General features: G+C 50.6%; 1 protein-coding gene across 2 annotated transcripts; it reads right to left on the bottom strand.

Annotated features, from left to right (window-relative positions):
- Window positions 1-1,745: 1,745 nt before the first annotated feature.
- On the bottom strand, window positions 1,746-15,247 carry LOC144174225 (uncharacterized). Of its 2 annotated transcripts, none has more exons than XM_077702786.1 (4): window positions 15,033-15,247; window positions 7,870-8,324; window positions 5,094-5,147; window positions 1,746-3,570 (listed from the first exon to the last, which is right to left on the bottom strand). In XM_077702786.1, exons 2-4 carry the CDS (start codon window positions 8,255-8,257, stop codon window positions 3,155-3,157), a joined length of 858 nt encoding a protein of 285 aa, XP_077558912.1. In that variant the 5' UTR covers window positions 8,258-8,324; window positions 15,033-15,247; the 3' UTR covers window positions 1,746-3,154. The 2 variants fall into 2 exon arrangements, with proteins under 2 accessions (XP_077558912.1, XP_077558913.1); XM_077702787.1 differs by lacking the exon at window positions 15,033-15,247 and adding an exon at window positions 9,216-9,912.
- Between the last annotated feature and the right edge of the window lie 6,969 nt (window positions 15,248-22,216).

Here is a 22,216-nt window from a genome sequence, read left to right on the forward strand (position 1 = left end):
TTCTCGTCGTCTCGGCGGGCTTTTCGCTTGCGCTGGGCTAGTGTCATTAGATAAGGGTATAGAGTATCGGAACTCTTTTCCCCTATTGTACCGTGCTACCGCCTTGATCATTGGTCAGTTCGCATTACTTATTTACACTGTGACGGTTCAAGGGCGCCGCCATTTTGTTTATGCGTTTTAGTCGGTCCTGGTAGCCTTAGCTTGTCCTCCCAGCTCTGCGGCTGCACCCGAGTGACGTCGTTCCGAATGAGACTCAAAGATAACGCGTGTAACGGCATTTCAGCAGCAGAAGTGTGTCCAAAGATGCCCTTGTGCTGCGCCTTCGGTGGTGTTAACAAACCACCCGGTCGAAGTTAATGGCGAGGCCATAGATGCGGCAATTTCGAAACACAGGTGAACGACGAAATGCTGCGATTGGGACTTGGATGCCTCAGCGGCGGTACTCTAATACCCCTGTCAAACGTGCCTATTTAAGTGCACTTACACGGAGTGCACTTGGATAAAATGTCATTCGGAAGCAGCTAAACGGCAAACGCGAATGACACTTTACAAGGAACGCACTTTAAGCTGAGTGTGGTCCCCAAACACACTTTACCGGGGCCAGCTCGCCGAGTGAGTAATCTCGTGAACAGAAGTCCGAAAATCGGAAAAATTAACGTAAAACCACGAGCGTTTGGATGATAATAAGTAACGTTAAAAGTTAATTATAGATATATTGCTTATTTACCTTTACAAAAATTGAAGCAGCGACGAAAAATAAGAAAATAACTCTCTCTCAACAACGTGCCAGCGCCGCCTGGTGGGTGTTTTGCTCCATGGCAGCCGTTCTCTGCGGCGTTCTCGTAGGTGGTTTCTTGTGGCCCTGTGATTGTGTTCGTGTTTCAGCCTATTTCCGTTGTATTCAACGCTTTCAGATAATTTCCCCCGAACAATAATGCAGCTGTACGTCATTCACTGCGCAGTGAATAACAGTGAAGATAAAAGCGCCGGTGTTCAGTCGCCGTCCCGACTCTGTTTTTGTGGTCTTGTGCGATGCGCCGATTGCGATTTTAAACAATTCAAACACAACGAATTGTTTACAATATTCCTCACGTGATAAAGAGGGGGGATTTCAAGTAATTTTGCGTAATATTTACGCCGGCTATCGTCACTGACATCACGGCCAAGGGCACTTTATTTCGTCGTTTAGCAGCGCGCAGCCTAAGTGTCACTTGGGAAGCCCGAGTGCACTCGGCGGAAGTGCACTTAAATAGGCACGTTTGACAGGGGTATAATACCTTATCTACTGGCCCTTCGCTCGGCTTCTCTGGCGGCAAAAGGTTGGTCCTGCCTAGCCTGGCGCATGCGCTCAGCGTCTTGGGCAAGAAGTGCTCTATTTAGTGACTATAGTCCTGCCCAGCCTTCACAGATAATCTGCAAACATAATCTTAACCAGGAGGGGGGAGGGGTGGCATTATTTACAGGCGCCTTATGCATAATGCGGTTGCGATGTTTATTTTGTGGTTTCCTTAAAGGAATTCTGAGCTCTATGCTTGATTAGCCGGACGCATGCGCTCGTCGTCTTACGCATTGGAGTCTTTTCCCACAGATGAAACCTTTTGCGGGTAGAACACAGCTTTGCTGTAATAAGCAGTGACCAAGCTTTAAGGACGACATGTGAGTATGGCGAAAACGCGTGGCGCGAGTATACGATAAAAGAATGGGTCAGGCATAAACCCCGTATAAAGGGGACGTTATATTGATCGGCTTGTCTTGAGCAATCAGACACAATACACTTTGTTGGAAGCGCACATTCAAAGTATTTTTATCTTCATAAATCATCAAAAAAGGCACGTTCATGTCCACAGTGGTGTCACTTTTGATGTAACCCGTATGGCTGATGACAGGTTTCGACAGCCAAGTTTGTCTATTTTTTCAGCCTCGTGACATCGGTGCATTGTCGGCCAAATAAGTGCGGTGCCGGACAGAAACGAGTACAAAAGAAATTTTTTCACGGACACAATAAGAACGCTCGAGCGTTGATACCAAATCACAGATAGTCTCGCAAAAGCCGGCTGGGAAGATAATATATCACTTGTTTTTATGTCCGCATGGGACAGATTCGATCCCCAAGGCAAGCACAAGAGTTCTTGTCGAGTTAGATAAAGCATTTTTTGTCGTTCACCCATCTATGCGCTTTATGGGCGTACAAATAGCAGTATCACTGTGGCAATGTAATTAATCCTCCTTGGGAGAGTTAAATCAGAAAAAGAAAATGCTAAATGTTGTCATAATCCAATGGAAAACGAGAAATGCAAGGCCCGCACTCCGGGCACTGTCTCCCACCATCCTTATATCACTTGTTTTTACAAGATATATATTTATATGCTCGCAACTGTTCGTGTAGCAAAGTACTTTGGCACCATTTTCACATCACAGAGACCAAACTGGAGAACGCTTTTCCGCACGTTTGGGACTAGTATATTTGGTTGTCAAGCGCCAATATGGCTACTCTATGAAAAAAAGCTCTCATCCAGTTTATGGCGACCGTTCCTATGTTTCCCTTTCTTTGTAATGTATAAGGGTAAACTCGCATGTCTCATCTTCATTATAGCGAACAGCAGAAAGAGCCCATGGCTGAGCTTTGTACTCAATTAAGGCCAACCGCAGAATCGTGGCTTCTTGCCCTCTAGGCACTGTCACCATTACGCAACTCTCTCGTAATGCTGCGCCGCTGCCAAGCGGACCAGTGAATACCTACACTACAAGTTGTGGTCCCGAAATGTACTGCGCTCACGACCAACTCTGCGTTCGATAATCCTATGAGCCCAGCAACGCGCCGTGTACATGGGACGGCAACTTGTGGAGGGCGCGAGCGCCGGCGTAGTTATTGCTCATTCACGCAGCTCAGGGAGACTCGCGAGTAGCTGCCACAGTTGAGGCTGCTCATGCCTGCACATTTGTCGTGGCAGGCTCACGAGGGTTGATATTTGTCGGCGTCAAGAAAAGTTCGTCCACGGGCGGGTGTCACCATCACCACCACTCCTAAAACACGCAATTTCCTTGTAAATTGAGCACAAGTTCGCAATAATCCTCAAACAAACATTGAAGATCCTCAGCGTCGCTGTCGAGTGAGCTGGCCGCTGCCGCAGGAACACGCCCACGCACACACGCCTCAGTCACTCGGTTCGTGCTTGATGTAGTTCCTGGGGGAAGGCGTGTCGCCGTCCCGCGACTCGGCCATGTCGTCGTGTTCCAGCAGGCTGGCCGCGTACCCGGGGCTGCAGGCGCCTTCTGCCCTTTCTCCTGGCGGCATGTAGAGGCAGGCTCGGGCCAGGGCCCCGGCAACGGTTTGCATGGCGCCGGCCATGGAGTGCATGTGCTGTAGCATCTGGCGCTGGAAGCACACGGTGGACTTTTGGGCTCTCCGCTGCCCTTCCACTAGCGTGGAGAGAAGCTGCACCGTGCGCCGCTGAAGGAGCAGGGACTCGTCCTGATGCAGCGGTGAGCCGCTGCTGCTGCTGCCGCCGCCCCCGCCGTTCACCGGGGCACCGACGCCCACGCTGCCGTTCCTGTGGTTGTCCTGGTAGTCTGCGTAGCGTCACGTCCGAAACGGGCTTTGGTTACGTGACATTTAACAGATGAATCTTAGGAGCACCAAGTGGGCAAGTTGGCATGGACTCAGAGTGACTAAAAGCGCAGAAAAACGTTGGAAGCCCAGATACCCTAAGTGATGCTCTAGCAGATACTCTAACAGATAGTCTAAGTGCCTTTATATGGTCCGAAGTTTTTAATTTCGAATCCTGGGAATGACAGCGGTCGTTCGTGGGCCTCATGTATCTCTTCCCACAGACGTTAGGTAACAGAAAGACAGAAAATAAATTTAAAAAGGACATGAGGCAATAGTCTGCTTTTTCGGAGATTATTAAAGGAACCCTGCGACACTGAGCAGTGCAAGTAAACCTGCGCGACGTTCACATTACACTGCTAGGAATACCTGAGCCAAATATTACACGTGTACGTGAAGCGGTGAGCGCGCAAATCGCCGTAAAAGACGCGGAAAAACCGACCGCGCTCTCCTCAATTTTCCTCATTATGCACCCCTGGCATGCCTAAACGACGTCATTGAGGCCATGGCTGTCCTATTGGCTGTCGGTGGTAAACTTCGCGGCTTATTTCTCGCATTTCTTGTGACGATCCGCCGTCGTCGGCGCTGTGCACCAACCTCTTCTATGCTTGAACCTGTACGCACAGTTTTGCCGTTTCTTTTGTATTTTGGGTGCGCGCGGTGTTTAAAGGGCAACTCAATACTCCCCTTTCAACGAGACCACTCGACGAAAAACGTTTATTGCTTCGAAAACGCCCTAGCAGCCTGAGCGCTCGCTTGCGAGCAGGCAGCATGCCTGCTTTTTTTTGTCGCACCACACCAGAAATAGACCCCTACACGTTGCGGAGAAAAGGAGGAAACTTCCTGGCCTGTGATATATCGAAGGCCACCGAAGAGAACACCGCGAGCCGCCCCCTCTCTGGGAAAGAGCTCGAAGCTTTCGTCACGTTGTCCGCGGTCGAGTTGAGAGGGAACAATTATGCAGATTTCTAATTGCGCGTAGTTTCGGTGATATAGGAGAGTTTTTTTAGCAGTCCGCCTGTTCCGTTGGTACCGGGATGACCGGGACCCATCTACGCCTGCGCGAGCGGAAGGGCGAGGAGGGGCAGACATGGCCAAGGCAGGCCCGCGTAACTAATCCCCCTACCGCGACGGATGCCCAAGTGCCCAGACGGGCCCCGGTCACCACGCTACGTACACGACGGAACAGACGGAATGCTAAAACTCTCCATTTAACGGGTTTTCGTTCAATTCTTGCGAGAGGCGATTGCTGGCACAATAGACTTTACCCCAAGATACATTCCGAGTAGTCAAGGGTAAGTGCGGCAAGGCCCCTTTAAGCGCTGTCTGCCTTGGGGAAAATGCAATACATAGTGAAGAATTCAACCAGTAAACCACAGTACGTTTTAGCGAAAGCTATTATACGTACAAAAAACGACTGCACACACTTATGGTCCCGCTGTAGCTTTATGTGTGATGAGAGAATGTCAGGGGCAAGTCGACTCACCTGCTTCGTTTTCTGAGGTTGTCTGTGAATAGTCATCTGCCTTCAGGCTGTCAACTGCGAGCAAAAAAAAAAAAAAAGAGGGGTGGGAGGGGCACGGGAAGGAAGAGGCTTATTTCACTGGCAGACAAGCGGACGAAAGAGCGCACAAAGCCTTGCTCTTCCCTCATAGAAGCCTGATAACTAGGGTACTCGTAGATATTTCTCCCGACGGGCGTGGAATCACCTCCATCATTTTGCAGTGTTCGTGTCACTGGTTCGCGCAAAAAGTGTGTAGAGCCCACGAGTTGCCCTAAAGTGACCCGTCTCTCGTTAAGAATTCTTGTGAAGACACTGTTTCTGCGCAAGTCCTTCCGAGCGTGTTTTGACTGTTGGGAATCCTAGAGAAGTGCCATCAGCCACCGGTACGCAAGCAAGCAGTATGCTGCTAAAGCCAGTTTGTCTTTCCGTATTTAAAAATGTTTTGAAAAAAGTTGCTCCTGGATCGCATGAAACTTCTTCCGTTTTGTTTGTTTCGACAGTACTTAGAGGAAGCAAAACAGGCTCTAGCAAGCTCGCTGCTAATTGGGCAATCTGCTGAGTGCCGAGACACGTGCGGGGCCACGGGCAAGCAGGTTGCTCATGAGAGCAAAGAAGTTCAAAAAAAAAAAAAAAAAGATTGATCGTCTGGCACTTTTAGCTTACAAAGTCCAAGACTGAAACCGATCACCCTAACACGGACAGCGAATGAACAGGCTGACAGAGGTTGTTTAACAGAGAAACGTCCCGCTTCGGATAAGACCAGACACAGGGAAAACGAGTCTCTAACCTCACCCGATATGTCTAGAAATAGCATGATAGAGCGGAGAGCAGCCCCGGTACGGCACCTGCTAAGCGACCGGCGTAACTGCGCGTGCGCAGAGGCGAAAAAACTGGTTGTGCGCACGCGCTGCAGGCGTATCGGGTACCGTACCGGGACTGGGTCTCCGCTCAGCTATAGCTCTATTATCCCTCATACTGGATTGACGGTGTCATCGGTGCAATTTGCCGCCGAATTCCTAACTCGTAGGCTGTTTTCGTGCCCTAGATTTGACATGTATACAGCGGTGAGCTCGCTTAGGGTGAACACGGGAGCGCGTGCCCGCCGGTACTATCAGAGCAGCCTACCGTGGGAGCGCGAAGCATCACGCATGCGCTGTGCGTCGCGCATCGCGTCATCGAAGCGTCTGCTCGTGTTCTACTATGTTGCGCGTCGTCTGCTAATGGTGTCTCGCTTAGAACCTCGATCGCTTGTGTGAACATGCCTAATAAAAACAAACAACGGTGCTTTTCCACCGTAAATTGAATAGAGGTTGTAGCGCCCAAGCTCACTTCAAGTTCTCAATTTATTTCTGATAAGCATTGTGCACATGTGTTCCTTCGGTTTCAGTGGCAATCACCTGCAAAAAATAAAGTGCTGCTAAAACGAGCGTCGTCTTTTTATCGAGTCTGCTTGAAGCCGGCTGGCGAGTTGCGACATGACCAACCGATTCCATTGCATTCAAGCCAATGAACGAATAACCGCTCACTCAGACATTTTTCTTGCGAATTGCAGTTTATAGTAGTTATTTATACAGTGCCGATCGCTCCACCGCTACAAGCAAGATAAATTTAGCAGGCGACACTCAGACGCTTCGATGACGCGAAGCGCGCGCTGAAAACAGCCTCGCTCGGCACGCACAGGGCATGCGTGCTGCTTCGCGCATCCCACTGCACTCCTCAAAGCTAGCCTTCATGGTATGTATTTGCCGAGTATTTTAATGCAGAAAAGCGAAAGGGTGTCGAAGCAATTTTCTAGCGCGATTACGTGCGACCATTCCTTTAAAATTAGTGAACGCAAGCACATACCGACGAGGGTCCCTGGTATCTGACGACAAGCAGCAGCGATAAACGCGATTCAGTGTGCCAACACCAGTATCGTTCCACTTGTTGCTTTTGAATGGCGATGCCTGTGTACCCACACAGGTTATCGCAAGTGCTTCATGAACAATAAAAAAAAAAAAGAAGGAAGTTGGGAAAACCGGAGGGAAAGCGAATTGATGCTACAGAAGCGAAAGTTAAAAGAATTCAACAATTAAAAAGAAGAACTGTTCTTGTTTCCTAGTCAGAAGCCGCATTATTCTCACAGCTACAATAATTTACGGAACATTTTCTAAACCGTCTTGGAAAAGAACTTTGAGCCGATCCCACCATTTCGATACGGCACACCTCGGGCAAGGCCTGTTTATTACGATGACGTCTGCACAAAGTTAAAATACACCATCGACGTTGCATGACGTTCGGACATGCAATGAAGCGGAATGGTAAAAGTTAGACGAACAAACACTTTTAGGCCACTTTACCGGCCCCTAAAGTAAGCGTGGCTTAATTATTTTATGCGTGCTGAGCACGAGGTCGCGGGTTCGATTCCCGGCCGCGGCGGCCGCTTTTCTGATGGAGGCGAAAAGCAAAAACGCCCGTGTGTTCGAGATTTCGGCGCACGTTAAAGATCCCCAGGTGGTCAAAAGTAATCCGGAGCCCTCCACTACGGCGCGCCTCATCGCCTGCGTTGCGTCGGCGAGTTAAACACCACAATCAAATCATCAATTATTTTATGCGTAATTACGAACCTTCCGACCTAATATTCATCCGTGGCTTGTTAGATTTTGTTAAAATGCTGACCTTGTAGTCCGATGGCAAGCCCTTGTAGTGGCTCTAGTCATGCCATACAAGCTTCAAACTTGTTCTTTTTGGCGCGCAGATAGGCTCATGTCACACTCACCCATGTCGTCATCGCAGGCGGCGGAGAGGTGGTGGTCGCTGGGCGGGGGCGTCGCTCCGTTGGCGCCCATGTCGGCCACGCCGTCGTGTCCCATCACGTGGTCACCGTTGGCCTCGGCCTTGTTGGCCATGATGGCCGCCACCCTGTCGTAATACTCGCACCGGCGCGATTCCCGAAACTCGCGCCGCAGCCGCTTCAGGCGCTCGCGCACTTGCATGGGCGAGCGGCAGTAGCCCTTGGCCATGAGCACCTGCGAAATGCGCTGGTGGACCTTGTAGTTGCGCGCCGTGCCGTCCAGGTTCTGCCGCCGCGTCTCCTGCTCCCATAGGTCCAGCAGCAGCGTCGTCTCCTGTCGGGTCCAGATGCTCGCCCGGATGGAGCAGTCCATGGCCTCCTCGAGAACTCGGCAGGCAGCCAGGGCCTAATTGGTTTGACGGGAAACTTTGTCAACTTGGCTGCAAGAAGAGAGAGGCGGGCGTGTTTGTCCGTGGTCTGTACGCAGAAAACGATTGCACAATTGGCGTAAAGATCGCGTGTTAGTAGTCGCTGTCCGAGGAACTCGACAGGTGTGACGTCCGAAGCCCACAGGCGCCCTTAAAGTTGCAAGCAGCACGCGAAAATGTCGCTGCTGTTGTCATGGAAAACAGACTGCAGAAGGGCGCAGTGCGAGATCCGTCTGACCTCTTACACCAAAGTGTACGCTCGTTGTGTCCACCTTGCACTCCCCGTGCATATTAGCCCGCCGTACGGCCAGCGCGAGAGGGTTGGCAAGCGCCGCTGCGGGGCGTTATACTGGCTGGGGACATTTACGTAAGCGCGGGTGCGTACCACGGTGCGTACTGCGCAGGCCGAAGTCCCTGATGGCTTCCTGAGAAATCGTCAGAGCCCAGGTAACCTGTCAGTGGTGCAACCAGCAGGTAAGAGAACGTATTTGGGTTACTTCAAGGTGACAACGCTGCTAAGCGAGGGCTGTGTGCTTCCAGCCTTCTCGCCTATTATAGACGTTCAACACCCAGCACGCAGGAAGCTATCAGATGTTAACTGGCCGTGGCCATTGGGCACCAATCTGGCAAGGTAGCACTGTGTTTGGAGCTGAAGCTGGGATTTACGTGTTCGGGGCGAAGTTGATCCGGGGGGATGTTGTTTTCGCAGATACGCTGCCTGCTCAATCAGAATAATCTCTTTGCTCGATCGCAACAAATAACGCAATTACGCGTGCCTCAAGTGGTTTTAATGAAAACACAATCAGCTTGCGCGGTGCCCTTATCCGTCCTCTTTGGCGGCACGTGCTTAAAAATGCCGAGAACCACTAGTCCAAGCAGCGGAAGAAATGAACGAGAACGTACCAAAAGCAGCGGCGACCACGTGCGGGAAGCTTCCAAATCCCGACCGCCGCGCGGACAGAAGGCGCTCGCCGGTCAGATGTACGGTGTCCGCGGCTAACGAAAACACGGGGCATCGGCAGCCGGCGTGAATCGCGGCAATCCGGCGGGGCCAACAGCGAGAGTGGCTGGCAGCTGCAACGGCGGGCGCTGTCTGGGGCCGCCGCCGGGCCCCGGTTTTCAGAAGCACCGTCGCGTCCGGGCGTGCGTTCATTGGCGGGCCGGCAGCACCCGCCAACGGCCTACGCCCGGGGGGAGCCGGGCCGAGGCTGACTGAGGGGGGGTCTCCCTTCATGAAGAGGGGGATACCACCCCTCTTCCTGCGATCGCGGGGCCGTCGCGGCCGGCCCGATGCCGGGTCCGGGGAGCCTCCCCCTCCCATTCTTTTCGGCCCCCCCTCTTCCACGTGCAGCTTTTCCTCCCGAGCACGCGGCGTAGAACGTGAATCAGGACCGAGAGTGGCGCACGCGAGGGAGCGGAGGGGGCGCCGTAGCAGAAGGCTTTTGCCCGGTTTCTCGTATCTGCCCCAAGAGCGATACGCGCTCCCTGTGTGTGTACACGAGGAAGCGGCACCACGATGGCACCGCCAGGCAGCAATGCAAACGCGCGACGGACGAAGCCCAGGAGCAGCGAAAAGCCAAGCGGCGCTGTCACGGCTTGCCGCCGCATCCCGATCACCCGTACGCGCAGGCTCTGCCGAAGGAAAGGGTGGAAAGCGGGTGAGGGGGAGGAGGGGCGTTAATAGCGATGGTCGCTTTCGCGGCCCTTCCACAATGACAAAGCGCTGACGAAGGTCGGCGGGTGGGGTGGGAGCAAGGTTTGTTTCTGTTCCCCTGCCTTTTCTTTTGTTTTGGGGAGTTCGATAATGGCCGTTCGGGAGGGGAATAACGGCCATGGTCTCGTGTAATTGCCGCGCGTTTCGCTTTAAAACATACCAATGTCTAAATTGAAGCAGGGTAAGTGGTATTGAACGCTCAACGTAATGTTCGGGGGCAGTGATGAGGTCTCCGCATCACTGAAAGGAACGTTGCGGAGGTTGAAGAATAAAAGGCCAGCCAATCCATAATGGGGGATCTACTGATTCGTCATGCTCAGGGCCTCAGTCAGAAATGTTTTTCGGAGGTGGTTGTGGGCTATCAAAAGGAACGAGTTTTGTCGAAATGAACACAAAGCCTTGGTTACGCGTTGCCTGGAAAAAAATTCGGAAGGGGTTCGCACCCCGGAGTTTCCCCTCTGGCTACCTCCCTGGTCATGTTACCTCTGGTCTGGCTACCTCCCTGTTTCTCGACTTTCTTATTCCGTGTACGGGTTGCACTGCAACTGGGCCGATGGCATACGATTTCGGTTTTTTCATCGAAGTTCTGTTGAGGAATTAATTTATAATTGTTCTCCGTCCAAGAAAAAAAAAAAACATCCTTAACCCCACAGAAATACAATAGGGCGACCAAACAACAGTAACAAAAAAAATAACATAGTTTTAGATTTTCATCCATGCTTCTTCGAGGACGTCATATTTCCTTACGAACACTGGATTACTCGGAGAGACATCTTGCGCCTAGTCCCACAGTTTTGTAAGGATGCAAGTCCATGTTGATCCCGGGGGAAAAAAATGGTGCTGCCCGGGCAGAGCCATTGACGGCACACCTTGCAAGGCTAGGTCTGCCCGTTAACTTGCAACAAAAATCTCAATTTTTTTCTTAATTTTGTCCACACGAAGACCCACAGTAAGAATGAAGACATACATATATCAGTAAAAATATTCCGAAATGCCTTAAGAAAAAAAAAAAAAAACTGCGCAGCCTGCACTAGGGGCGCAAGGCTGGAGAAACAGCAGGGCTGGCGGCCCCTCTCCCTTCGTCGGGGACCCGGCGGTTGTAGCTCGCACGGATTTCCCACCTTGACGCTGAATGTTCTCGTGACTGCTGACCCGGATAATTTTGTCCGCGGCCTTCCACGTCTCTCCCGAAGTGGACCGCGTTAGCACGAGCTAAAACCCGCAGCAATCGTCTTCGCAAACTGTGCGTCTGTGCTTCTCACGTGAGGCGCGAACGCACGTGAGCTGGCGAGAAGAACAGCACGCGAGAAGTCACGCCACGAACGCTGGGCAGAGTGTTCTCGAAGGTCGAGTTGGCCGACGCCGGGCGCTCCTCACAAGGCGCACACTCGGTATTTTTTCTTGGTATACTTTTTGCGTGCTCCGCACGTGGGGCGAGCACATGCGCAAGCCTGGCAGACACCGGGCGCTCCTCATGGGGCGCACGGTCGTGTGCGCTTGGTCTGTTTTTCTTGGTATTTTTGTAGCGTAAGTTACACTGGCCGAGGTTGAGCAGTTTTGCGTGTCCCGTGAAGGGCCGTTCTGCGCAAGCGCGAGGGACATTGGATTGGATTGGACTGGATTGCATTGGCTTGGATTGGATTTGGATTGTATTAAATTAGATTGCTTTGGATTGTGTTTTGTCATAGCCGCGGCAGACGCATTGGCGCCGGCGGGTGCCCAGGTGTGCGCCTCGATTGCGCAGTAGCCAAGTCTGACGCTGCACCGGAGCCGCTTGATAGCCGTTTCGCGTGGCTCGTGAAGAGCCGTGCTGAGCATGCGGCGAGGAGCAGTGACTGGACAGGACTGGACTGGACTGGATTGGACGGGATTGCTGAGCCTTAGCTCAGGCTACGTATCGCCTGGCACAGCAGAGCTAAGCCACTATTAATTTTTTTTCTGCTAACGCCATACGGCGGAACTAAAAGCTCCAATAGCTGTGCTGTTAAAACTGTACTTCTCGGAGAGTTAGTCTTGAAGTTGAAAAAAAAAAAGAAGAAACACGATAACGGGCCAATCAACCAGATTCTACCGGGTACTTGTAAAATCGGGACTTGAGCGAATGTCAATTGCGATGGCATGTTTCGGAGCTATCTGGGACAAATCTTTCAGCGTTTTTCACCGCGTACTAATTAAGCGGAACACAACGTCGAGCTTACTCTTCTATAGGTTGTCATCAAGTCTATGGGTTTCAAATTAATACAGCGCGAGCCTTCTAAGTCCGAGCTTCCATAGATGTGTTCGGGAAAAGACTAAAGCTTCGTGAAACGAAATCATGTGAAAAACAATAAATCGTTACTTAGCTAGAAGATTTTAGGTTCTTTTTTTTTTATTTCTGAAAGCAGAACTGGCATAGATTTCAGTCTTTCAGGGTTTATTTTTTTCCTATGAGTCCGAGGTAGTTCATAAACTATAACGCACGAATTATAGCTGTCCAACGGGAGCTATCGACAATGAATTACAGCTCTATCAGTATCGACTTCGGCCGCTGAGAGCCGGATAAAAGGTGTGGAGTGCTCTTAATGTCACTTTTTGATACCCCTTTTCTCTGTCCAGGCAAGACGCTAGCCTTGTTTATGGCTTCAAAAGCATGCAAAGCCACTTTAACGACCACCCGTTTCCCCCCTAGATAAATTAAAGATTAGTTCCGCGGCCTGAGACTGCCGAGAGGTGTGGGCGATGTTGCGAAAGGGGACAAAACACGCCACAAGCCCCATCAAAATTTCGACTCATTTTTACCCAGCACCGGTCTCTGCGTTTCCTTTCCGACAAGTGTGGGTGTCGCTGAGGAGGCAAACCACTTCAAGTTATCAGGCTGGAAGCGTTTAATACACGCTCTTCCCTGGGCTTGGTTGACGTCACAGGGCGGCTGAGCCAGCTTGGCGTCTTCACGAAGAGAACCATTTAGTTTTCAGAAATACAACTTCGCTGTCAGTACCCTTTCAACGCAATATTATGGCAAAATGTAAATGCATTAGTTGATTGAAAATGTAATTTAGATCTCGAAGCATTCGCGTAGAATCCAACGAAGCGGCTAGAATCATTAGTGTGGAGTCTGCGCAGGCCTAAGAAACAAACAAAGCACAAATCCCTTGCGGAAGCAGGCCGTCACGAGCAGGGGACATTGTTGACAAAAAAAAATTGAGGGGGGTGATACAATATTTCGTTTTTAACGGTTTTATTATGTATGGGTGTAGGCGAATCACGGCAGGCATGTTTTCAAGAAAACGCAACGCATCAGGAATATATTCAATTGTTATTTCGTTTTCCGTCGGGATTTTGTCAACGCCACAATATGACAGGGTGCTCGTGTCAGCGGATTCGTCAGTGGAACGTGAACAAAATCGTTTCTTTCTAGGCGCCCCTATTTTAACCTTCGTCCATACACGTCCTGTGGAGCAGAAACTGACCCTAATAAGCTATCCGCTCCGCTACCGCAAGTTGAAATCCAGCGTGACGCAACTGCAGGGGCTGGACAACAAAGTTCTAAGGTCCTCCGCAGCGTCTAAAGGCCCCCGCTTGTAAAAATTGGGCAGCAACGCTGTGACGCCGTGCCGGCTGGCTTCAGGCCCCGTGCCTCGAGGCATGAGTCACGCCGGCGGCGGGGGCCGGATAAGCACAGGCCCCAGTCCAACCCCCGTTGGGCTGCCGGCCGACGGGAGAGGGTGCCGGCGGCGGGGGATGGAACCGAGGGGGAGACGCGTCGAACCCGGGGCCCCTTTTCAGAGACACCGGGGGGGTTGGCTTGGTTGGCCGAGCAGGGGTCAAAACACGGCTCGGTCGGAGAGAGCGGAGTCGGGGAAAAAAGCAAGAAAGGAGAAAGCGTCGGACCGGCGGGAGAGTGGATCGGCTGCAAGGGACGCTGGTTGTCGCATGGTACGCGAGCTCGCTGTTGGACCCTGACGCTCGAAGTCGGGGCTTCGTGGGAACGCGGCCGGCAGCAGACAGCAGGAGGGGCGGCCAGCCCCATTGCGGGCCCAGGGGTGGAAACATTTCGGGCCGCCCTGGGGTTTGGGGCAGATGGGCGAACGGACGCGTTGCGTACGCGCCGCTGCCCTCTCCCTCGCCCTCTCCCGTCTTGCTCGCTTTCTGTGGTGTGTTTGCCTGGTCGGCATCCGGGGGGCTCCGGGGCAAGGCAGGGTGTTCTCGAGCCATCTGCGGCCCCGGGGGCCGCCGGCACGGGGTCGCCCCTCAAGCCGCTCGGAGCGGCCAGTTTTTACGTTCCTGCCTGCTGGTGTTTTGTTTTGTTTGTGTTCTGCGGTCCGTGCTCGCGGTGAAAGGCCAGTCGCCGCGGAGGTCACTCCGGAGGGGAGCTTCATATTTATTTTTGCTCTCCCGCTTTGGTGCTAGGCTGACGAGCTGGAGGCAAGGTCAAGGATTCCCATTACTTGGAGATGCAAGAAGTGGCTAAATGCGGCATTAGACAGCGTGATATCCGAACAACCGTAGTTTAAACGGAAATGATGAATTGGAGAAGCAATTACGAAAAAAAACAAAACAAGACAAACCGGGCCATCTCTACTAACGGGAAACCTGAAGGGGGGGGGGGGGGTGGGGGGGGGAGGGCGAAAGGAGGGTTGCATGCACTGTAGAAGTCTATTCAAAGATAGTAAGTCCCTACATTGCCGACATCCCAATTACGACGACGGTGGAGAAGTGAAATTTGAAACGGAGAACTGCAAATTTTAAAGTTAAAGCGAGTACGGAGTGAACTAGAAGCAAGCAAGCAAGCGCGAACGAAAAACGAGCGTTCCGGTGTGTTTTTTTAGTACGCGTTTTTTGCCCATTGAGATGAAACGTCCTAGCGCGAGGAGACCGGAAAACGAGTGTCCCGGTGTTCTAGTACCGAGATCACATGAGAACACGACGACGACATTAGACACCGACATCCCGAGCCCCTAAGGTGCTTCGCTCGAAAAAATACATTCGGATTTGCGCAGCTGAGGAGGCCAAACAAGCAGACAAACCTTTCTCCGGAGTACTGTCGGCGCCCTTCTAGTTTTTCGGCCAGCTGCAACGCCTGTTTTCCTCCTGATGGTCCTCGTAGGCATGTGAACCGCCAGTCTTGCGCAAAGCTTCACCCGACGGAGGCTTGGTTCTACTGTACTATCTTAATCACAGTTCGGGTGAACACGGGAGCACGTGTCAATCCATACGCGGGAGCAGCCTGCCGGCGTTCCGGTTAATTTCGCACGCATGCGCAATTCGTTTGCAACGAGACGGTTCATCGCGCGCAGCACGTCACCAAGACGCTCGCTTGTCGTCTGCTTGGTTGCGTGAGCCAAGCAATCCGTTGCGTTGTGAAACTATTGGTAGCGGGCTGCTGTGAACGGCTGGTTCGTTTCATTGTAATTAACAGCTTACGCACTGCATGTGCCGCTAAAAAAATGAACAGTTTTATTTGCTGCAAGCAAAGAGAAAAACACTCGATCCTTTCCTGGATCTTTTTTCCCCAAAAGACAAAGGGGTTCTCATTTTTTTTAGCGAAGGCCGCACTTGTGATTAGTAGTTCGTAATTTCTCCGAAAAAGCATGGTGAATAAACAAAACAAAAAGGACAGCAATTTGAAAGGCAGCATCTGTGGCATATATCAAAATTTTCGCGTTGTTTATTCCAAGTAAACAAAATTGCATTTTTATTTCCGACACATTTACTGCGTGACCTGTTAATTACAATGAACGAACGAGTTGTAAGCAAAGAGCTACCAAAGTTTTACTACACAGCGGATTGCTTGGCTCACACAACCAAAAAGCAGCGAGCAGACGAAAATCGACATAGCAGACGACAAGCTAGCTCTTGGTGACGGCTGCACGCGATGAACACGCAGGTCTCGTTGCAAATGAATTGAGCATGCGCGCGAAGTTAACCTCGCGCGCACGGAATAGCACTCCCGTCTTCAACCCAACTGTGATCAAGGGCCCTATCTCGACTGCACAACTTGCCGGCAATTCAGGCCAATTTTCCGGAAGTCTTTTCTGATTGGCTTTTAATTTTGGTCACGTGCTTCCGGTTGACAAAGCGGTTGTGTGTGCTGTCGTCATTTTGACGTTTCATGTCGTTTACCGGACACCAGTTCTAAGGTTTGCCTTATTTCTCGTAACTAAAGGCCATAATTCTTGGCCGGCAATGAAAAACCAGACTAAGTGCAGCGGACATGACAACGTAAGCCTGTCTTTGCTATTAAATACTGGCTGCAATACACACCCCCTCTGTGATTGGGCTGAGAAGGCGTGACGTAATTTAAACAGTTGGCGGGAACGATTAGTCATGCATTGGCAACTTCAGCCTGCGTAAAAGTGACGTAATGCTACGTAACAGCTTAAAAATGGCGGCTGTTTTTGTCGCAAAATACAAGCAAAATAGGGCAAAAAATTGCCCCGGCTAACGGCGCCGCGAAATGTGCGGCAATTTGCAGCAGGCGCAGTTTCGCATGCGCGCTGTTTAAAGCATGTTTCCTACCGAACAAATTATAGTTTCAACTGCTTCCAAGTCAGCGATCATGGAACATAGAAATAACATGCAGTATTTTGCTTTTATGTTTGGCAATAAAATAAAAATTATTTGTTGGCGTAACCGCAACATAAGAGGGCAGTACAAGCCTCTCCATGACAAAGAAAACCCAATGCATGGCATTTGTCCATACTTGTCCCTAGTAAGCTGTTGGGTCACATGATCGAACTCAAAAGAAAAATAACAATGAAAAGTGACTATTTGGTTCATTACAGCGCTGATTGCAGTCGAGCTTGACGAATGAGTGAAACGGCGACATCGGTGCACTCCGCGGTTATTAGGCGTAGCGCTTCGCTGCTGTTATGTGTCATAGAAGCGATGGTCGCGGCCGGTCTTTTTCTGTGATCACGCATAAACTTGTAACCATAGCAGCAGACGATGGCGTGGCGGCGGTGGCGGCAGGGAAGGTGGATAACGCAACAAAGCTTGCATTGAAGCAGAGAGCCCAGCTATGTTACTAAAAGCGATTGAAAGAAATAAATAGATACGGTAAAAAAATTGTGTGTGTTCTAAGCTCGACATCCGCCTTTCGCTCGCTTTTGGATCAACGTTACTCGATCACCTTGTGGTGTTGGCGCCAAATTTGACCTCCAGAAATGTGTTTTTTCTTGTCATCCTCAGCTACCGTCTTAATTTTTATAGTACATGCCAAGTGTTTTTATGTCTTTCTTGCACAATATTTGATACCTGTGGTAGCGATCTTTATGAGTGACTCGTCAAATTACACTGCATGTCGTCATAGCTATAGGTCAGCAGCACGTCACTGATTGCTTACGTCATGCTACGCAAAAAAACATGGGCGAAATGCCGGCAATTTGTGCAGTCGAGAATAGGGCCCCAAGATAGCACGGGCGACGTATACCGCGCCCTCACAACCACCAACTTGCTGCTACCGCCCCTCACAGAAAAAATTCCCCCGCATTCCCCGAGGGGGAGAAGGGTGAAAGTGCGAATGCAACGGTTGTCGGCCCGCTTGCGGCGCTTGCGCTCGGCCCCCGCAGCCCACCGCCTCGCCGCCTTCTCTTCCATCTCTTCCATCGGGTTTGTAGTATCACGTGTACAGCACGCAGTTATCAAGCCGCTATAACGCCGCTGAGTCGCCAACGCACGCCGCTGACGACGTAGTTTGAATGCGTTAAAGATATAAGGCGCGTCACTAACACTGATATCAGCGTCGCGTCCGTGGCTTGGTCGGTAGAGCGTCGCGCTGCGGCCGCAAAGTCCTCGGATCGAAACCTGGCGCCGGATGCTGTTTCTTTTTTAAATATAGAGGAGCACTGCGGACGCCGCCGCCGCCGCCGCCGCCGGCGGTGGATGGTTTGGGGTCGCTTATAAAGTGCATTCGCACTTAAAACGTCTGAAGCGTGCGTGCTGCCTCGCCGAACCATTGCCTGATCCGCCAGGCTTTGCCCCTATCCCCGAGGTCACGTGTCACCCACGTCACTGATTTGACAAACGGCTGCGATAAAAGCACCAGCGTCACCCATATCCCCACCAGGGTTACCAGATTGGGCGAGAAAGTGCCACATTGGGCGACATCTGCTGCCAGTTGGCTAGAAAAAATACTTTTGGCGTTTGGCCGAGTTTTAGGTTCAGGCACATGCACCAATTATTCAGGCAATATTTCAAGCGCAAGCGAGATATGTGATCGCGTTAGAGGCGTCCCGACTGATATTTGGTGCACCGATTCAGCGTTGATATCTTGGATCATTGCAACTCGGAATTATGATCTCAAAACAGCAACTCGGTCGGTGGTGTCTGTATACGCATGAAGCCTATTTTACGACAGTGTCTTTGCTGATTGCGTGTCATTTTGTGTGGGTCATTTTAGGCATACCAAAGCACGTGCAGTGCTCTTGCTGTATTTCTGTCACAATTGCATCAAACGATCATCTTTTAATAAAGACGACAAAACTGCACTCTTGGAGAGGTGCCGCCGATTTCTAGTTGTTGTGTCAGTCTTTGTTCAAGGTACTTCCAACGAACCGGGAGATTTTAAGCCATCTGTACCTGCCGTACGCCAAAAACATTACGAGATTTTATTTTAACACCTTTTGTCAGTCGTTTTTATAGAGTCAGCATCCATTCCTGCGCTCTAGTCTGAATATCGCCTTCTGCAAGCAAATGTTGATAGCCTGTCGGACATATGCGTGATAAATTTCTGGAAAAACGTTAAAAATGTTAGAAACAACGCAGAAAATTTGATGTTTCCTCTCCTCTCTGAGTGCCTTTGACAAAAAGTAACCTAAGCAACCCTCTGTCTAACAAAACACTAGAAAGTATTCTTCATGTTAAGTTTGCTTTGGCAAGAAGCGTTGAGCGCTGTAAAAGTTTCGAACCAAGTGAAGAGTGTTTTTTTTTTTTTTTTTTTTTGTGAGTTCAAATCTTGAGTTCTGGATGGACCAGGTGGTGTGGCTGAGTGATGTACTTATCTTTATCGGTACTGTTTTGGGGCGAAGCCCCTTAAGGGCTCGGGCTTTTGGCGTCTCGTGTTGTTGACGTTATCGTCGTCTCATGTAGTCATGGTACTAAAACACCGAAACACTCGTTTACGCCTCGCGCTGGAACGCTTCGTAACGCTTACTAAAAAATACCGGGACACTCGTCTACGATCGCACTATAACGCTTCGTGCTTCAAAGAGACGAGACTTTTACACCAAAGCTGTGTACCTCTATCCCCAATGGTTTTATCTCCGTGGGCAAAAACGCCAATGATGCACTTATAAACTGCTTACTTCGCTCCTCCCCAGGTTTCACGTTAGTGGAGATGGCGCGGGATTTTTTGCCTTTGGCCGTTTTTGCCCTCTTCTGTCTACTATGCTTTGTGAAGACTCATGGTGAAAGTGTGTCCGATCCCAGCTGCGGCTGGAGGAGGAAAAAACGTTTATTGCTCCCATTGAACGGGAAGAAAGGAGTGCGGGATGGTTGTCGGCCATCCATGGTGAGTGACGTCCCTAGTCCGGGATGCCATGGCCAGCTGCAGCTCGAATGGCCCTGGTCACCAGGCCACGCTGGTTTTCCAGGACATCGCTACTCAGCAGGACCTCCCACTGCTCCTGTGTCGGTGCGATGACTTCAGGTAGTTCCGTGACGCCTTTACATTGCCACACCATGTGAGAAAGATAAAGGAGGGGAAAGATGAAATTGTCCATGTGTAGTGTGTACGAGCCCTCCACTAGGGCGTGCCACATAGCCTAGGTGTTCTAGTTTCCTGGATCGTTGCCTGTTGCGTAACTACCAGGTGAGTTTCCTTCAGTTTTAAAAATTTTGAGCTTAAATGTATTTTGAATGGTTTCTGAAAACTTGGGCGACTTTTAGTCCAATTTTGGCGGGATGTTCTTACGCGTTGGGCGCGATTTAGGCGAGTTTGACTTGACGATTGGGCGGGTTTTGGTTGGAGCATGTGGTAACCCTGGTCCCTGAGCTCCACCAGTGGGCTCGGCAACACAACTACGGCGAAGGCCTACCTGTCGCCTCTGCTTTCCTTGCATCTATTGAACCCTTACTCCATATTTGCCAAGGTACACACGGTATCACGCTTTGATAGTGTTTATGAACCCACGGTACCACATTGGTGCTTTTTTATTACTTTCCTGTGGTTTCTTTCCGGACATATAGCAAACAAAAAAAAAAATACCCCCCTTACCCCCGTGCACCTTCAAACCAAACAGCCGGTGACGTCTTGTCATGTCTCGATAGAATTCAGTCAGATGAGGCATTAGATGATAAGTCATCCAAACTTCCCAATCCCAGAAGTCCAAAATAGAAACCAAGGACTTGCGAAAGTAGAGGAGGACTGTGCCGGACGTCGAGGGCATTCGATAAATCGCAGGACAGCGCAGTTTTGACGATTCCAGCGAACGCGCCCGACGAAATGCTCTAATCCTTTATGGGCACGAATATTTAGAATGCGAGCCGTGTGCCCCATCTGTGGAAGTAATCATAAATCACTGGGCTACCCTCGCCCTCAAATATGACGCTTAACCCGTGCAATACTGAACGAGCCCACCGACTGATAACTTTACAACCTAGCCATAGCATCGGTCCGCTATTGTAAGGGTTACATATTTCAGTGACAAAGACCGCGCTCTTTCTTTTCCAAAAAAAAAAAAAAACTAAAAATACTGACCCAATATACAACACATCCCATCATCCCCCCCCCCCCCCCCCCCCCCCTACGTTATATCGCAGCATCACTCCCTATTGATTTATTCCGGGGTTTAACGCGCCGGAGCTACACCCGGGCTATGATGCGCGCCGTAGTGGAGTGCTCAGGGTTAATTTTCACCACCTGGGGATCTTTAACGGGCACCGAAATCTCGGCACAGGGGTGTTTTTGCTTTTCGTGCCACCGCGGCTGCAATCGAATCCTCGTCCTTGTGCTCAGCAGCACAACGCCTTCCATTGAGCCACCACGGAATAGTATCAATTCCAAAATCCCAAAAGGATGCACAGCGGCTGATTGAATTTCGCAAAACCCAGTCCCGACACTATAAGCTTGCATACCAAAATTAACCATAAATGAAATCGCTTGCAATTTTGACCCAATTACACAAACGCTAGTCTGATCTGCACCTGATGAACCGAATATCGAATTTCTTTCATTCGTTACTTCGTGAAAAATAGACGGGGCATAAGTTGGTCAAATTTTGGCGTCGATCTTTCGACCGAGCGAGCCATAGAAAAGCACAGAATGACAGAGTGGAGAGGGGGAGAGCTGCTTTCGCAATGGTGCCGACGTTGCGGTGTGACGCCAAGTTGAACTCATTGTACGTCAAGGCGCGGGTATTACGTCGTTGTGCGCACTGCGCACTGTACGTCAGTGGACGCCAAGCCACATGGTCCCATTCGCACAAAAATGAATAATTTTTGGTGACAGGTTTCTGCAGCAAATGGAAAAAGGGATGACAGGCTCCCGCCGCGGAAACGTGGGGACGCCGGTTTTTTCGCCAACTTTCACGTTTTCACGTACTTTCACAAATAAAAAAATGTCTGAGGACACCTGCGCACTTCTTATGAGCTGTGAATGCGAAAAAATAATGTCCATTTGCAATGCCGCGAAGGGCAGCTTCCAGATTTGAGCTGCGAATAATGTTTTCTGGTTCTTAGATAAATTGCTTCGATTTATTTTGCAAACATTGGCACGTTCAATGTAGACCAGAATCATTTGAACGATACTGCTGACAATTCTGCTACGCGCACAGCGTCCTGCGGGGTGCTGGTGCCAATGTCGAGTCCAGAGTGGAGCGTGTTTGACGAACTCTGCGCTTTCCAAGCAGTGCGGCGATTCCGATTCACTAGCTCTAACGCTTCAGTAGACCCAAAAAGTCATTACATCCATTCGTAGATCTACTGACTCGGATCTAGGGACGCGTTGGATCTAGTGACTCGGTTACATGTATTGGCTCTTTGGTTCTTACGACTCGGTGGGGCAGGCGGGAGAGGAGAGTAGTTAGGGCAGAAACTTGTTTGCCCTCGCCGCCTACCTGTATTGTGCTATACAGCTATTCTAAGTTTTCTATTCCGGCTTTACAAACTGAACGAAGGGGCGCCCCTCACCTTACTTCTTGGGGAGCGGCTATGCTTTCTGGCGCTGCGCGTCTTTATTTCTGCTTTTTCCACAGCTCGTGGTTACTTCGTA

This window comes from Haemaphysalis longicornis, unplaced genomic scaffold, assembly GCF_048455015.1.
Source record: "Haemaphysalis longicornis isolate Haplotype H1 unplaced genomic scaffold, Haemaphysalis longicornis Haplotype H1 scaffold_3, whole genome shotgun sequence".
Lineage (NCBI taxonomy): Eukaryota > Metazoa > Arthropoda > Arachnida > Ixodida > Ixodidae > Haemaphysalis > Haemaphysalis longicornis.

Coding starts and splice junctions, on each gene's coding strand:
- LOC144174225 (XM_077702786.1), bottom strand. CDS start 8,257: ATGGACTGCTCCATCCGGGCGAGCATCTGGACCCGACAGGAGACGACG. Junction 5,148..7,869: donor CGCCTGCGATGACGACATGG/GTGAGTGTGACA, acceptor TTTTGCTCGCAG/TTGACAGCCTGAAGGCAGAT. Junction 3,571..5,093: donor AACCTCAGAAAACGAAGCAG/GTGAGTCGACTT, acceptor GACGCTACGCAG/ACTACCAGGACAACCACAGG.